Raw genomic sequence first — 17,662 nt, 5'->3', positions numbered from 1 at the left:
TCTATTTGACTCATTCAATGTTCAGTTGGCAACATTTAAAAGTAGAGATTTCTCATAAAATTCTCACATTTCTTAAGGTCTGTCCACACTGGTCACCATGTCCTAGGTGGCATCTCTCATTAGATGAGCCAGGGTGGCCCTGTTTCACTGCTCTCTAACATTCTACCTGGTGTTACTCCCAGAGGGGTTCATACATTAACTGCCCTAGCCTCTGAGGGTAGCTGAGTCAGGTCCCTGCTCTTTAAGTAGCTCCTCAGTTTCCAGGAGGCTGCTTTTTGTACCCTGAAACATTTTATGCATGTTTTCACCAGTGATCGGGGGTACCTGAAACTGGGGTTGAGGGTTCTGCTCCAAGGGCCTCCACTCCCCTAAAGAAATCTGATGAGACACAAGTGATGAAGAGGCATATCAGCACTTACAGTGCCTTCCGCCAGCACCAGCATTCAGGGTCATGGGGTTAAATGGATGCCGTGAAATCACTACCCCAGTGTAAATAATTAGATAGGGACATACACAGACTGCGTAAAATGTTTATTGATATGTTTATCATGCCAAAAAAGGTTTTTATTTAAAATTCAAATTCCATTGGAAAGGAGGCAACAAACAATCGTTGGGATCCCAGCCTACTCCTGGAGGAGTTCCCATGCTCACGAACAAGCACGCACATTCTACAGCTATGTGATTTGATCACTCAGAATTGCATTCTGGGAAACTCCTAGAGATCATTTGCAGGATGCCAACTGTGTCTTTAGTTGGTAGCTGGGAAACAACAGCAACAAAAACAAAACAACTCCATTCTAAGACTTCTCAGAACATTTCTGGCTTTGAAACTATTGACCCTCAAGGATCCACCATCACCAAGCCTAGAATATATGTGTATATATATTCTCACTGAAAAAAAAAAATCATTGTTTTTGTTGCTTGCTGGCTGTTGCATCAGACCCTTAAGATGGCCTCAGCACTCCTGGCTTTCCTTCTGAGTGGGCTCCTGTGGATTCTGGCCGTAGATAGGCAGCCCTTCAGGAGTGTTTGGACTTGCTGCAAGTTGGGCACAGAAGCTGACCCTTACTGACAATGTACGCCCGACCGCTCAGCTGCTGCTCACAGCCCTCACAGACAAAGTGCTTTCGGTGCCAGGCCAGATCTTCCACACGCTGGTAGTCCTCTGAGAATATTATCTGGAGAAGAGAGCAGAAGAAATGAATCCAGCAGAGGCAGTAATTAAGGGTAAGTTGTAGGATGGTGGTTCATCCTACCCTATTCTTGTTTTGACCTTTAAATGCCTCGGTGGAGAAATATGACATCAGTCTGAGCCGGTAAGTATAGTACTTGGTGAAAGTTATATTTGCATCTTAGGTTTTCAGAGGGGAAATAAAGTCCTCCACCATCAGCAGGTTTTACTTATCTAGCCTCTGGGATACTCTTTGGGTCAAATACAAAGCCCAGTTGTGTTCTGAGATGAGAGTACATACCCTGATGAGGACAGCTCAATGAGAGCTAAACTGCCAATGGCCAGGCTTCAAGAGCGAGAGCACACGGGGTCACTCGGGCTTGTAATATTGTGACATTCGTGCTTGGAATATATATATGTGAGGATCCACTGAGGCACAGAAAGGGAAGAATAGCATACTGGTTAAATGTGCCTTTGGATTTTGGGTCAAACAGGAACCAGGTATGAGGTTTCAACTTAAACACTAAACAGCTTTGTGACTTGGGACAAATTGCTTAATCTCCCTGTGTCTCAGTTTCCACATCTGTAGAATGGAGACATAAATACCGTCTATCTCATAAATTTTTACAAGTTACTATCTATGAAGTGCTTGGAATAGTGACGGATAAGTCACTTGGAAAAGTCACTGCTATATGATTATCACTGACCTTTCTGAGCTGCACTTTTCTCCAATGTAAAATGGAGGCAATGATTATTTCTCCCTAAAGGATTATCGTGAGATATAAATAGCATATCACACATATAAAGTATGTAGCAAATTATTGACCTGTTATAAGCCCGTAATAAAGGATAGAGTGTTGTCCCAGTGAGTATACTGCTGTCCTCACAAAAATGAGGTTGTGGGCCAGGCCTGCTGACAGTTCTTAATCTAGCTCACGAAAAGCACGTACATTCATTCACTTGATGACAGAGTTATTAGTAAGAGGCCTTAACTTCATATGGAGACCAACTGTGGAAGGTAGTAAAAGGCAGATATTGGCTCAAAATACCTCATATATGCCCAGGATGAAGTTAGTTTCCTGTCACCAAATGCATGCAGACAGTAGATGTCATAATTATTATTAATATATCTTAGAGTTCTTCTAGTCTTAACCCATATTGGAGAGTTGAACCCCTTTCAAAGCATCTCTAACTATGGTATTGCTTTGTGTTATGTTAATGTTATATTATATTATCCTAAGACTAATAGTGGTGCCCACCTATTAGTCACTCAGTCAGGCCCATGGCAAGCATTTTCATGTAGTATCTCATTCATCTGCATAGCAACCCCATGGGATGGGCAAGATTATTCTTCCCATTTTATAAGTAATAAAACTGAGGTGTAGGAGTTAGGTAACCACATGATTAAAAGATGCAAAGCCAGGTTGGACCATGGGCAATCTGCCTCTTGGTGCACCTGCCATGATATTTTTCTGAGTACTTACTAAGTGCCAAGGACAAGACTGGACGGGCACTCTTGTTTCTCACCCATCCCAACACCCCCATGGTTGTTGCAAATGAGAAAACAGAGACTGAGAGCACGAAGTGAGAGCTGAATCTCAGTTTTCCTATCTGCGGGTCACGTCATCAACAAAGCCACATGCCCCTTGGCCTCTGAGTCCTCTCCCACAGTAGTGGGGGTGGCCACCCTCTATCCAGCCCCATTGCCTCTCACCTCATCACAGCCAGAACACCGGGGCCGGATGGTCTCGCAGTAATGGCGGCCACACCAGGGTGCACCATCCTTCCAGAAGTAGATGAGGTCCACCAGCGGGTCAGAGCACTTGATGCACACAAAGCAGGCAGGATGCCACTGCTTATTGTAGCCTGCCCTGTCTGAGTAGACCACAGGAGTGTCGGCTGGGGCCACTCCCTTGCAGAGCTCACAGATCTAGAAAGGTGGGGGAGGATCCAAAGATACAAGGTAGTTAGGAGAGCACTGTCACATGGGTTCAAGTTTTGACTCCGGTCTCTTTACTGCTTGGGTGACCTTGCACAAGTTACTATACTTCTCTGTCCCTCAGTTTTCTCATCTGCAAAGTGGAATAATAATATTGCCTACCTAGTAGGTCGTTGTGAGGACCAAATAAAGTACTTATTTAGCACAGTGATTCTCAAACTTTTTGTTCTCAGGACCATTTATACTCTTAAAAATTAAGAACCCAAAGAGTTTTTGTTCATATGGGTAGTAGCTACTGATATTTACCATAAGAGAAATAAGACTGAGAAAAAATAAATAATTATTAATTTACTAAAAAAATAATAAACTGACATGTTAACATCAATATTTATAATTTAAAATAACTATTTTTTAAAACTGAAAAATTTAGCGAGAAAGGTGGCATTGTTTAATATTTTTGCAAATCTCTTTAATGACTGGCTCAATAGAGAACTGCTGGGTTCTTGTAACTTCTTTCGTTTTTCATCTTTTACTTTATGCTGTTTTCTTTGAAATATATGAAGATTTTCTGGCTTCATATTAATAAGAAGTTGGAAAAGGAAGGGAGGAGTTTTTTAATAGCCTTCCCAGATAACTGTTGATAGTTTTCTGTGATTCTACATCAAAATTCAAGTGGTAGTTTCTCAAAAGTTAATGTGGAATTTGAAACCATATCAATCAACCTTTTATCCTTGTTATATAAAAACTCATTGGTTCACCTTGTACTTTGAATGGATTTTACCCATGTGTGATTATTTTGCAATAAACTTTAAATTTTAGAACTGTATTAGATTTACAGAAAAATTGCGAAGATAGTACAGAGAGTTCTCCTATAGCCCATGAACAGTTTTCTCTGTTCTTAGGCCTTATATTGATATGGTATATTTGTCACAATTAATTAATAATGTCGATATGTTATTATTCACTAAATTCTAAACGTTATTCAGATGTTCTTAGATTTTACCTAATGTCCTTTTACTGTTCCAGGATCCCATCCAGGAAACCACATTATATTTAGTTGTCATGCCTCCTCAGGTTCCTCTTGGCTGTGACGGTTTCACAGACTTTCCCTGCTTTTGATGACTTTGACAGTTTGGAGAATTACTGCTCAGATATTTTGTAGACTATCCTTCAGCTGGGGTTGTATGATGTTATTATCATGATTAAATTGGGAGGAAAACCACAGAGGTAAATTGTCATCCTCATCACATCCTGCTCAGAGTACATACTCAATCCATAAAATCCTTTGAGTCATTTGGAATTATCTCCTCCTCAAAACTCTGATAATGATGACAATGATGATGATAGCTATCGTTTTCTTGGGGAAGGCCTACATCAAGCATTGTGCTCAGGCTCTTGAACTCATTACTAATACCCCTTACAGAAACCCTAGAGAGCTACCTCCTCTTTTAGAGCTCTCTCTTAGAGAAATCACTATTTTCCCCGAGATATGGCAAAACCGAGGTTTCAAGAGATTCAGCTACTGCTCCATAACATACAGCTGATAGGAAGCAAAGCTGGTATTTGAACACTGGATAAGCCTAACCTCAAAGCTAAGGTTAATTGTGCTTCAACATGTGGCCTTTTGATCAGGCGTTGGCACACCATGGCTGCGGACGATCCTGGCCACTGCCTGTTCTTGTAGGACCTGCTAGCTAAGAATAGATTTTACGTTTGAACTCCAATTCAATGAAATGTTTTCTCCTCCCTTAATCCATTTTTCTCATTAGCAGATCTGTGTTATGCACTAAATTGTGCCTCTCCCAAATTCATATGTTTAATTCGTATGTTGAAGACCTAACCCCAGTATGACTGTATTTGGAGATAGGGCCTATAAAGAGGTAACTAAGGGTAAATGACGTAGTGAAGGTGGGGTCCTAATCAATTAGGACTGGTGTTCTTATAAGAATAGAGACCAGAGAACAAGTAATTTTTCCTCTCTTTCCCTGTGTGTTCACAGAGGAAAGGCCATGCGAAGATGCAGTGAAAAGACAGCCATCTAAAATCCAGGAAGAGAGGTCTCACCAGAAACCAACTCTGCCAACACCTTGATCTTGGACTCCAGCCTCCAAAACTGTGAGACAACATATTTCTGTTGTTTAAGCCACCTGTCTGTGGTATTCTCAGTTCCCAGTTGTGGCAGCCAGAACTAATACAACCTCTATCACAAAAACTTGTAGTTAATTATATTATTAAACAGTTGACCCTGACCAACATGGGTTAAAACCTGTGTTGTTCAAGGGTCAGTTGTATTTTGAATTTAAAAAATAAAAAAATGTGGACATTTGTTTTCTCTTGTTACATAAAGTACCGACACAATACTGATTTTGGTTCTTGACCCACAACCTCTGATGTATTTACTACCTGGCCTTTCATAGAAAATATCTACTGACACTGGCTTCAGATGAGAACTCCATCGTACTAAGAACCAATTATATGTCAACCCAAATCAAAATAGTTATTATTTTGCCATGTAAAGATTAGTAGCCATATGTTGAGCCTAAACACTCAGTATTCTTTTTCAAAATTAATTAACAAAATTGATTAACAAAATCCAATAAGTTTCAAGCATACAATTCAACATTAAGTCATACATATATTGCACTGTGTGGTCACTGCCCATAGTTAGATTTCTTTCCTTAATTACATACTTAATAAGATGGTAGAAATTGAGGAAAGAAAACCACATGACGAAGAATATCCATGTACTGATAGCAGTCCTTAAGCATAGGGGTTGTTCAATGAGTGCCTAGAGAATGCATGTGTTTGGTTAATTATCCTGACTGCCTGACGATGTTCCTTAGAAGGCGCTAGATTTGTGGTTTCAGTCACGCCCACAAGAATGAATGGTGTGAAAACCCTGTGCCTCTGCATAAGACTGAGTCCTGGCTTGCCTGGTATTCATCAGAGGGTCTAAACCAGAAAACGAGTGATGAATCAGCATTCATTTTTTTTTTTTCACCTTTTCTTCAGCATACCTGGAATGTATAAACTATTTGGCAAGGGCTGTTTGAGTACCTAGTGAGCTTTCTGTCTGTCTGTCTTTCTAAATTTCACAGAATGAAATCTCCAGTCCTTTTCTTCTCACACAGAGGGACTTACTGTTGATCCACACCTAATCTGATATCACCATGCTACATCAGTGGGGCTCCCAACTCCACATTTCCAGATGTTGCTTAACATGGAAGTAGGAAAGGGAGAGAGATAGAGATGTGTCTGGGGGCAGGCAGGCACTCTCAACTCAAAGAAGGAAACAAGACATGAGGTCAGAAAGGCAGCTTGGGGGTGATCAAGGGTGGCTTTGATCCCAGGTTATAGGTTGGGATTTCACTCTGGAGGGAATAGGGAGTTGCTGCTGGTTCTTGAGACAAAGAGTGCTGTGTTCTGGTTTGCACTGTAGGGAGATAATTCCGGCAGCAGCATGGAAAACTAAAGAGAGATTCGTGTTCACAGAACTTGGTCTCAACTTCTCAGCTATCTGAAAATTCTTGTCAAGGACCTCTCTGAGGCGTGTCTCTTCCCTCCTTGTTTCCCCAGCATCCTTGGCTCTTGGCCTCATTACTACCAGTAGCCAACCCTTTTAAGTAAACAGTGTCACTGCCATTTTATGAAAACAAGATGTCTGAGTAATGAGCCTTGTCAACATGTGTCCGGAACCAATTTCCTCTTCTTGCGTCTGAGCTGTTTTCTGTGCCCCTGTCATCTCAAAGAATGATAGATCTGACAGTATCCTGGCTCTTTCAGCCTGATGGCCCCTTAGCCACCAGGGGCAGGCTGGCAACCAAGGGTCAGAATGCCTAGCCTACTTGGGTCCTATGAACCTGGCCCTGTCTTTTTCTGCACAAACTTATTCTCTTGCAATCCTTAGTACTGAGGTTTGCAACTGCTAAATTGCAGTGGATGGTTGAGAGTGGGGCTAGCTACGTGACCTCGGACAAGTTACCCAACCTCTTTGTGCCTTAGTTTTTTCACTTGTCAAGTAGGGATACCAATAATAATACTAACAACATCATAGGGTTGTTGCAACATGGATTAAATGAAGTAATAGAGTTCACGGATTTAAAAGGGCTCAGTAATATTAGTTAAAATCTTCTGTTATTCTCCACCTCAGCCCTCATTATAGATGAGAAAGAAATCTGAGGCTCAGAGGAATTAAGTCACTTTCCCAAGATGACAAAGACAAGTTAATAGCAGGATTTGCATTTGGGTTTGGAGGTCTGGGGTTCCTTTCCTTAACACTGGGAAAGTATGGGTTGGCATCAAGTTGTGTGAGTTTCATTGTCGGCCACTACCCCAGACTCAGCTACGATCAGTGCCAGGCTTGGCAGGACTGCTCCTCTCTTTCGCCAATCCCACCCCCTCTAAGACAGTGATTCTCATACTTGAGTCTACTCCAGTATCCCCTAGAGATCTTGTTAAAACAGATTGCTGGGCCCCGCCCCCAGAGTGTCTGATTCAGTAGGTCTGGGATGGGGCAGAGGAATTTGTAAGTTCCCAAGGGATGCTGGTGTGGTCAGAAGAGACCACTCATTGAGAACCACAGTCATAAAGTGTTTAAAAATAACCATATATATAAGCTCAGCAAAAATGATATCGCTAATTTGATTTGGTTATAGTAAAAGCCAATTGGAATGCCTGGGATGCTTAAATTTTAGACTATTTAGAAGAAAGCCCAGAGTGGTCATTCTTAGGCTACTTCGCCTATGAAGGAGATAGTGTGGTCAAGTAGAAGACCTTTGGGATCATGTTAAAGGCACAGAGGACATTTATCATTAGCATATCTGTTGGTTCCTATTTATACTCACAACTATCTAAATTCAGAACTTGCTCATGAAATTCTTTTCAACAGTTGCTATATAACTTAGTTTACAAACTATTGCCCCCCTGGGGTGAGGAGGCAAAGTACAAACCTGTCATAGATAGAATAAATGTAAAGTTTCTCTCTGTGCCGCTGAAGTTTTGCCCTGTCTTTGTTCAAATGGTGAGAGATTCTTAATGAAAGGGGTTTAAATGAAAGAATTTGACAATTCTGTACTTTAGGCCTTTGTAATCTATAAAAAACACCTGCTTTGAGAAAGCTGAGGAATGTTTTCGATTGAGCGGCCTCAGATGCTAAGACCCCGAAGGGCTGGAGTTCCCTCAATGTGTGGAAATGATATTGCAAATTCTTGAACCCTCTTCCAACCAAGGGCTGTCCCTGCTTCCACTGAATGGGAGAGATGCTATCGATCCCCAAGGAATTGGCCCTGGAAAGGCAACACAGCTTCCACTGGGCCCCGTCTCTCAGTACAGACACCCTGGCCCTGGGTAGGCAGGAAAGAAGTCCTGTGGCCTCTATGGCAGGGCAACCACGTGGAGAAAACACACAGAAGCTCCTGCTGGTCCAGCCCCAGCTGTTTGTGTCTTCCCAGCATGGAGGCCAGACGTGTGAGTGAAGGAGCTTTAGAAGATCCCAGCCTCCAGCCAGCAAGCTGCTCCAAAAGATGCCACGTGGACAGAGATAAGATATCCCCACTGAGCTCTGCCCAAACTGCTGATTTGTGAGCAAAACAGATGCAATTGTTTTAAGCCTCTATATCTTGGGGTGGTTTGATAGATAGCATTAGGGTACTAGAACATAAAATGTGGGTACATGGAACTATTAAGATGTCTGAATTAGAAGTAATCAAGACACAAAGTGTTTTAGGCAACAGCAAATTAAGGACAGTGGCCAAGGGTTACACAGCCAAAGAGCTGTCTCGAAGGACTGAGCCACGTTGGCCTTCAGAGCAATCAACAGATATGTAGAACACTCTAAACCAGCAATAATCTCTCTGACAGGGTTGCCAGAAGTTCTATCCCAATCCTGCTGTCTCTTTTGGAAGGCTCTTATCCAAAGGGCCCTACCCAGTCTAAACCCAGAGTGTCTTGTGAAAATCTCACCATTACAATACAGTAAATATTAACAGAAGGGCCTTGCATTCAGGCGCTGGGTTCTTTCCAGTACAAATACTCAACAATTTATTTATAAACAGCATCTCCTCATTTCCTCTTATGGTGATTATTCACCATCTTTGCCTTGTAGCCTTATGTATCCCAGAGGTTTTATTTTTTTCTTTTCTGGCCCAGTGTCATTTCTGGTATCTTTAGCCTCTTGCGTTCTGTTCCCCCACACTATCATCTTCCTGGGGAATGTTTGCACAACAGGCAGTCTAAGGTGCAATGGTCAGGGTCACAGCCTTTGGAATGAGGTCTGTACCATGCTTCATCACTGGTCAGACAAGTCACCCACCTCTCTGATCCTCGGTTTCCTTCTGCGAAGCATGTAGCAGGTGCTGGCTCCTGTGAAACGCTTTACACGTGGAGGTCACTGTTGCTGGCCAACCACTTTGCCTCACACTTCTCTTTGGGGCAAGTTATCAAATATGGGGCTCTGTGCCACAAGAGGAAAAACTTAGGCATTTCTAACTGAATCTCCCTCACTGGTTATCTGGTGAAGGGGGAAGACACAGCCAAGGCTTCATAAATGCTACACATCTACATCTACATACACACCCCTGAGACAAACGGTATCCAGAAAAATATTTACTACCCTTGAAGTAGTTTTCCAATTAAAGAAAAAAAAAAACTCATTGTAATTCACTAAAATGATTTACTGCCCATTGAGAGGTTGTGACCTGAAGTTTAAAAATGCTATTTAACTTTGCTAAGAACTTCTCTTAATGTCTTAGTCTTTAAAAGGGGGTGGGGCATAATATACCTTGTAGGATAATTCTTAGGATTAAATAAATGACAATGAGAAGCCTCTGGCTCAGTGCCTGGCACAACCTAGGTGGTCAGACGACATCATCATCATCATTATTATCGTGCCCATCTTCCATTAGCCTATAACAGCAAAATAAAATTGGATAAAACCAAAGTAATTCATAAAAAGCTAAAATTATTTTTTATGGTTCTTCTAGTCCTGGGGTCAGCAAACTATATCCTTGGGCTAAATCCAGCCCACTGCCTGTGTCTGCAAATAAAGTTTTATTTACATAAAACTTTTATGTAAAGTTTTATCATCTGTTTAGATAGTCTATGGCTGTGTTCGTTCTACGAGGACAGAGGCGAGTAGTTGTGGCTGAGACTGTACGGCTGCAAAGTCTAAAATAGTCACTCTCTTCCTTTCACAGAAAAAGTTTGCCAACTCCTGTTTTACTCAGTAGAATATTATGTAGTCCACTTCAGAAAAAAAGAAAAGATGCTTGTGAGGCCTATGTGGCAACATAAAGTATTTATAGTATAAAAAGTGGGATAAAGAGAATTTTCTGTGGAAAAAAAAAATCTCTCTTAATATTATTAAAATATTTCCACTGTAAAGGAGGGAGGTGGACGTTGAGAAGCCTGGTTACTATGGCAATTTTGGGGGGGCTGTTTCTCTGGGCCTCTTACCTTCCTGTCCTCCAGCTCATATGGTACAAGGTGTGGGGGTGGGGCAGTGGTTTCAAATTCCCAGAGAGGGGCTGGCAGGAAAGCCAGCCTGCTGAGCCACATGCCAAACATCTGTTCTGACAAAGATTTGGAAGTCCCTTGCCCACAAATATGTCCCTTGTTGGGGCTGGAGTCAGGCTGAGCTGCCAGCTGCTGTAAGTTTCCATCTGAGAGGCAGACCTTAGTGGGAGGGTGGGGATCCAGGCCTCCAGTCCCTACTCTGTGCATTCTTGTGGGGGGAGGGGGGCAGGAGGACCACACTGTAATTTGAGAGCAAATTAACAAATTTTTACAACCTGAAGGAATGTCTTCACTTCTCTGAATCTAGTCTCTTCTTCCAAGTCACTCTCTCTGGTGCCATGGCTTGGCCTGAAAAAGGGGGTGGTGTGGGGAAAGGGCTGGGCAGGGGGAGTCCCAGCAGGAATGGCAAATACTAAAGGGTGGAGATTACACTAGATGTTATATCCTGGCTTTCTTTCCCCTTTCTTCAGTTACAAGTTTGGGGTGTAGGGAAGGGCGGAAATGCCTCGGCAAAATGACCATGTCCAGGAAATCTGTATATTCAATTTCTGAGAGAATATTCCGTAAGCTCTCCAAACACAGAGAAATGGTTTGGTGGAGATGTTAGCAATCAGAGCACTGAGGTCATCGCCTGCAGGGTGCGCAGGCACCCATAGGTTCCATCCAGGAGGGAGAGGTGGGAGCAGAGGGCTGGGAAAGTGGGTCTGGGCCTCACTGTTCTGGTGTGAAACTGTCCAGCTTGCTGGAGTTGGCAGCTCGCTGCCCACAGAACCCTTTGAATCCCCCAAGACCCATGGCAAGTGGGATTGGGGTGGGGCAGTCCTTCCGTTGTTCTCACATGCAGACAAGAAGTCCCCCAATTCTCCACTGGGCGGGGCTGCAAGTTACTCCAAACACTGCTGCTGTTCACCCCAGCAAACCTAAATGCATACCCCCTTGTGTTGTTGTACTCATTCTGCTGGGCCCCACCCAGGACTGCTCAGACTCCACAGGACTGTGACTCAGAAGGACCTGGGTTGGAATTGCAGCCTCACCCCACCTCTCATCAGCAAGCTGGTGCCTCAAGCTCCACATCTGTAAAATGGGTATAACAGCCCCATCCTCTCTCGCTGGTTGTTAGGGGGATTCAAAGAGATGAATGGGCCTGCTATGCGGTAACAGTTCTCTCCCTCCGGCCACACACACAGTGATACAGGTGAGGGCAAGAGAGGGAGATTAAATATTTTGGGTTTTTATTTGGTCTCATTGACTTAGAGGGCATGCTCTGGGAGGAACACGGGGTTAGTTAGCATCTGGGATTTTTCTGCTGTTGTGTTTCCTCCCGAAGACGGATTATGCTGAAGGCATTACCCATGGTGTCCCGTCTCTCCAAGCCTCAGTGTATTAATAATGCTTTCAGAGGACTGCTCTGCAGTTGGGGCGGGCAGCCACAGCTCTTGGGTTCATTCTCAGATGTGCTACGGCTAATTTTAGATCACCCTGTGTGAAGGCCTAGGGGTTGAAAGCTGGGGGTGGGGCGCAGATCTGCACATTATGCTCAGATCTGCATAACCAGACAGCCCTGGCCACAAGGACGGGTCAAGCTCAGAAGACACTGTCTCTCACAGCCTGACTTCACTCAAAATTCAGTCCATGGGTGGGAATTTCACACAGGTGAGCTGGAAAAGGCTTTTGGCTATACTGTTCCTCTGGTCTGGATAACTCTTTCCTCTGAGGGCAGTTTAGTGAGCAGCTGTCAGGGAGGGCTCGGCAGCCTGACCCCACTTGCCCCCAACTGAGCCCCTTTCAAGGTCTCTGAAGAAGGACTTGTCTGTACCAGACTGAGCTGCAGCACGATGGAGCCTCACAGGAGAGAACTGCCCTCCAGTGCAGGCTAAACACAGCATAGATGAAAGTGGGATCTCATGGTCCCAGATTGCTGAGTGTAAAGTGGTCAAGACACGAGTGGCCAGGGTCTGGTGTAAAGCAATGTGTTTAATTCTGTGCCTGTGTTTCCAGAACTCAAAGAATGTGAGTGTGCTTTGCAGCATTTTCAAAGCTGGACTTCCTAAGCCAGGAGGTCAAATAAATCTGGAAAATGCTTGGGTTACCATCTCTTGGACCCCTCGCCATAGACCAAATTGGTGATATCATTTTCACTGAGTTTATATGTAAGGTGATTTTTAATACTCTTTAGCAGTGGTTCTCAAAGTGTGGCCCCCAGACCAGCATCAGCATTAACCTGGGAACTCATTAGAAATGCAGGTTCTCAGGTCCCATCTACATCTATTAAGTAGGGCGCTGTGGGGTGGAACCCAGCCCTCCGAATTTGAACAAGCCTTCCAGGTGATAGTTTGAGAACCACTGCTTTAGCCTACTAAAGGCCCTGAGAAGTCCTGCTGTAAAGAAACTCATTTATTTTTATTTACTCTAATGTCTCCCAAACTTACAGGTCCACACAACCCTCTTATGCCATAATATCCATTCGCTTTCTGAGGAATAAGCTTTGGGAAAGAGAAAAGATGGACTTGGGGTCTCACAGAGGTTGGTTAGAATCCCGCAGGCTTTTTTCATGTCTCTGGGTGGTTGGGAACTTTAAATCAGATACTGCAGTGCTTAGCATTGCCCTTGGCCCACAGCAACACCCACAAAATTGTAGCTGCTAACAACAGTGATAGCAATCACTATTAGTTTAGGGTGATAAACAGAGAGGTTACCAAATATAGTTCCTGTATAATAGTTTCACGTGTCCCATTTTTTGCCTCCATTTGTTTTTTCATAAATCTCTGTTTGGATTTGAGGTATTGAGTGCAGTCCTACAATTTCCTCCCCATACCTGGGCCCTCAAGTTGAATTCCCTGGCCATTTCTAGCCAAGTTCATTGCCCTCATTGGGGAGCAAAAATCAGAATTCGCACCCGATTCTTGGCCCTGGTAACTGTCTTATACTGCCCTTTTATGAGAAACAAAGGAGCACAGGACCCCGGATGACTGGCACCCACACCCACTTAATGAGGCCACTCTCTGGGGTAAGGCAGAATAGTTCAGGGAGTATAGCCTGCTTCTAACAGTGGTGATGCTTGAGACACATGGTCTATGGCCTGGCAGGCTGTCTAGCTACCTTTATAGGTTTTTCCCCCACTGAAGACAAAAAGGGACTAAATAAAAGTACTCAGCCTCCTTTCTTCCTGGAACAGGTAATAATCACGGTTTTATAACTTTAGAAAGCGTATTGGATCCGTGTTCTTCTGCTTAGAAACTACAGGACCTCAGAAAAGTTAACTATTATCTCTGAATCTCTTGATACCTCACCTGTAAAATGGGGTTGGTAAAATGCACCCCACCAGGCAACTGTGCGAATTAAACAAAGACCCTGAAAGGGTGAGTGTGTTATTAGGCACAGAGCAGGTGCTTAATAAATGAAAAATTGAGATCTCATCATCCTCCTAGGCAAAAGGGCCATCTAAATTGTACCCATCTTTCTGGGCTCAATTTGTTTGAACATTCATTTATTCATTTATTTGTTCATTCACTCATGGATCGCATATTTATTGAGCACCTACTATCTCTATCGAAGGCATCTGCTGCAGATACAGAGATGAATAAGACAAGACCTCAGCATCTAGAGGGGGTGACAGACATGAAGCCACTATCACATAATTAGTTATTGAATTTAGATTGGGGTTAGGGTAAGGAAGGAGAAAGGTGTCTTCCCCAGCCAGCCCAGGCCAATCAATTTTTTGACCTTATTTTCTGACTCTGTCACTTGACATTTACTTTCTAATTTTGTTTAAATGCTTCTTAAGTGTCAGCACTATTTCCTAAAGTTGACTGTAGACAGGGATGTGGAATCTCAAGCAATCTTTGTCCCATTTCTTCACTGAACAAAATGTGGGACTGGGTCAAGAATAAAATAACGTTCTCAGATCGGCATCTCTCTCTTGGGAATGGCAACTGGAAAATGTCACGACGACTTAAAGAAGTCGCCTTCCAACTTGGAATTACACAATACTTATGCTTTAAGGACAGACAGCTATTTGAGGGTAGATAGAGGGCAGAGTTTGGGAGGAAACTAGTTCATAAAACATGGTCACTACATCTAAGTTTTAAAGTTCCTGGGACATGTATTCTTCCTGAGAAATGGGTCTTTTCGACATCATCACCAAATTTGTAGTAGAGAAAATAAGTTTTGTTCTTTTGTCTTAGAGTTCTCAGATAAAGAGTGTGAGGTCATAGTTCACTGGACAGCAATCCCAAGTGAATGTGCCAGAGAGATGGGGGTTGGAGATGCAGGACAAGAGTATGGGATGACATGTTTGAGTCACTGCAGGAAAGAAAGAGGCCAGTCCTCTCTGGATGTAATGACAGCATTGTTTGGGCTGGCATTCCCTTGGGAGGTCTGGGTCAGCCCATTCCCAGTAAGGCAGGTAATTTGCTTGAAGTCTTCATGTATTCAAGCCTTTATCTCTAAATGTCAAGCATGAGGCCACTTGGCTGATGGGAAAGTGGCAGGGATTGGGTGGGGGACAGCAAAAGGTGGGGTGTAGGGGCCATGAAACTTAGCAAACATCAGTCCCATGTGGCACCAATCTCAAGCTAGTACTTTTACCTCCTGAGGAACAGAATAAGATTAACCCATCACTGAAGCTTACACCGCTCAGACTATGGTCCCTCCTTTGTGTTTTCTCAGGCAGAGGCTCATCTGTCACAGCGTATCATTCACACTCGTACTAGAGTAAACTTTTAGAAGCACAGCTCAGATCCTGTGATCCTTCCGATGGAAAGCCTACCACAGCTCAAATGGCCCTCAGAGTAAAGCCCTAAGTCCATGGCAGTGCCCTCTGCTTGTTTAACTACCTGGGCTTGGCAGACAGCGCAGGCTGATTAATATTTGAGCAATGAATGGGTGGATGGCCTGACTTTGCAGGAAGTGTGCCCCTGATGACCTTGCCAGCCTTGTGTCCTGCCTCTCCCTAGCTCACCCCGCTATATGTCACGTGGGACTTCATTCAATCGTCTGATTCCACCATGCTGTCTGGAACTTAGGGCCTTTTTGTACATGTTCATCTCTTTAGGGCAGCATAGGTCTTCCCCTCAAAGCCTGAAGGCCTGAGTGACTTTTAATTCTTCTTCTGAAGCCAACTCGGGCCTCAGTTCCTAATCCAATCCTACCCACACCCCAAGCAAGCTCAGGTGCCCTTTCTCTAAGCTGTGATGTCTGGTTGTCTGTGACCTCCACTTGATGATGAGCCCCTTGAGGGCAGCGACCTTGTATTTTTTTCCATGGGACAGTGCCTGGCACAGAGTAATGAGCGCCAAATAGCTGCTAGAGGTGTGAATGCATGAATGAGTACATGAATGAGTGCATGAATGAGGGAAAAAGGCTGACGGTGCAGCCCTGGCCTGGGTGGTTGCAACAGCCCTGGAGGCCTGGGAGAGACTTACATATTCTTTGGCCGGGTCGCTAATGCTGCCATTGGTAGTCGGGGCCGCAGGCTCTGCACCCTCTGGCTTCTCCTGCTGCTTCCCTTCTTCCTTGGGCAAGCCTCCCTGCCCAGGGAGGGCCACTTCTCCCACACCGAGGGCCTCACTCTTATATTGCTTGACAAATTCTTCCATCAGTTTCAGCTCATTCTCCAAAAGTCCGCGGCAGCGAGAGGGGTCCTGGTCGTAGATGGGGAGCTGGTGCATGAGCTGGCGGCGGCGGTAATAGGCACCCTCGGTGCCCGTCACTGGCTGCTTCTCCTTTGGGATGAGCTCCATGTACTGCAGTCCCTAGGCAGGAGGAGAGAAACCAACTGTGATTCTCAAGCCTCCAGGCAGAGACCCAAGAATTGGTACAATCTGGAAGGTGAACAATTTCTGGCTTCTTCGGGTTTTTATAGAACTCAAGGATTCTCGAAGAAGAGATGTTGTGAATTTTGGTAACACCCAAAAGAAGCCTAAATAAGCTTTCATTCTCTCTCAAGCTGTAGTCACAAATCATGAAAATGGTGTAACTTAAGTTGATGTTCATTTTAGATTTGCTGGCTTTGTGACAAAGATTTTGTTTCCATCAAAACTGATTATTTTTACTTCACTTACCTCATGGCAATGCTCCCAATTAGAAAAAAAGTCAATCTAGTTTAAAATTACCTTTCTCAGATACGTATAATTAAATCATCATGGGCATAAGATTTTTCATGGTTTATTAATTGAAAAATATGCAAAGGCACCTTCTAATAGTAGAACTGACAAGGTCTCAAGTCAATAACTATTTTCATGTCAACATGAATGGTAACCATCCGAGTGTTAATATGTTCATATATAACTGTCCAATTAGGACTTTTTAAAATAAATGAACAAAAAGTTTATACTTGAGTGGGGAGAAAGGGGGAATAAAGGTCAAGGTCATATAGCATGAAAACTGTGAAAAGCAATTGTTTATTCTTGACAACTGTTCTCCATTTCTGTGTTAAACCCAGATCTTGACCCTGACACCCTCACCAGGTTTCCTGATTCCTACTGCCAAGGCGGCTGCTGCCAAATTTTCCATCTTAGAAACCGCCTGCCCCATATCGTGCCATTGGGGCTGGACCCATCTTGGAATTGTGCTAAACGACTTGGAAAGTCATACTGTAATTCATAATAAGCAATCTAGTTGTTGCTTGATTTTAGGGAGCAGGGATGAGGAACCTGAGGGGTGGTGTACTAGTTCAGAGCCTGGTATTTGCCGAGTTTCATCATTAATAAATTCTGAATCAGGGCATTTTTAGAAAAGGAAAGGAAGAGACCTGGGTTCCTGTGAAACTCATCATTTGAGGGGTAGCTGTGGATGCCCCCTTGGTGGCTCTACCCTAGATTTCTGGATCACCTGGCTGAGATGACTTCTGGCAATATGGGCTCACAGCATACCTTGCTAATCCCTGCATCTGCACTGTCCCGTACTCTTCCAGGTGCTTTCTCAGACACAGGAGATGGCCTCGATGGTAGACAGAGTCCTGGGATATCAGGGAATTTGGGTTTCTAGATCCAATCCTGCTGCTGCTTTCTATGTAATACAGAGAAAGTACCCAGCCTCTC

At 43.7% G+C, this 17,662-nt stretch overlaps 1 protein-coding gene across 2 annotated transcripts in view; it reads right to left on the bottom strand.

Annotated features, from left to right (window-relative positions):
- Positions 1 to 514: 514 nt before the first annotated feature.
- Positions 515 to 17,662, bottom strand: part of LMCD1 (LIM and cysteine rich domains 1) — a 55,943-nt gene continuing 38,795 nt past the window's right edge. For both annotated transcript variants that reach the window (XM_039886605.1, XM_039886606.1), the window contains 3 exons: positions 16,046 to 16,375; positions 2,886 to 3,101; positions 515 to 1,178 (listed from right to left, as the gene is read on the bottom strand). In XM_039886605.1, the coding sequence (XP_039742539.1) occupies positions 1,020 to 1,178; positions 2,886 to 3,101; positions 16,046 to 16,375 (705 nt within the window). In that variant the 3' untranslated portion in view covers positions 515 to 1,019. The remainder of the gene's footprint in view (positions 1,179 to 2,885; positions 3,102 to 16,045; positions 16,376 to 17,662) is intronic.

This window comes from Pteropus medius, unplaced genomic scaffold, assembly GCF_902729225.1.
Source record: "Pteropus medius unplaced genomic scaffold, Ma_sr-lr_union100, whole genome shotgun sequence".
NCBI classification, from domain to species: Eukaryota; Metazoa; Chordata; class Mammalia; order Chiroptera; family Pteropodidae; genus Pteropus; species Pteropus medius.
This window is presented reverse-complemented; position numbering and strand designations above follow the sequence as displayed.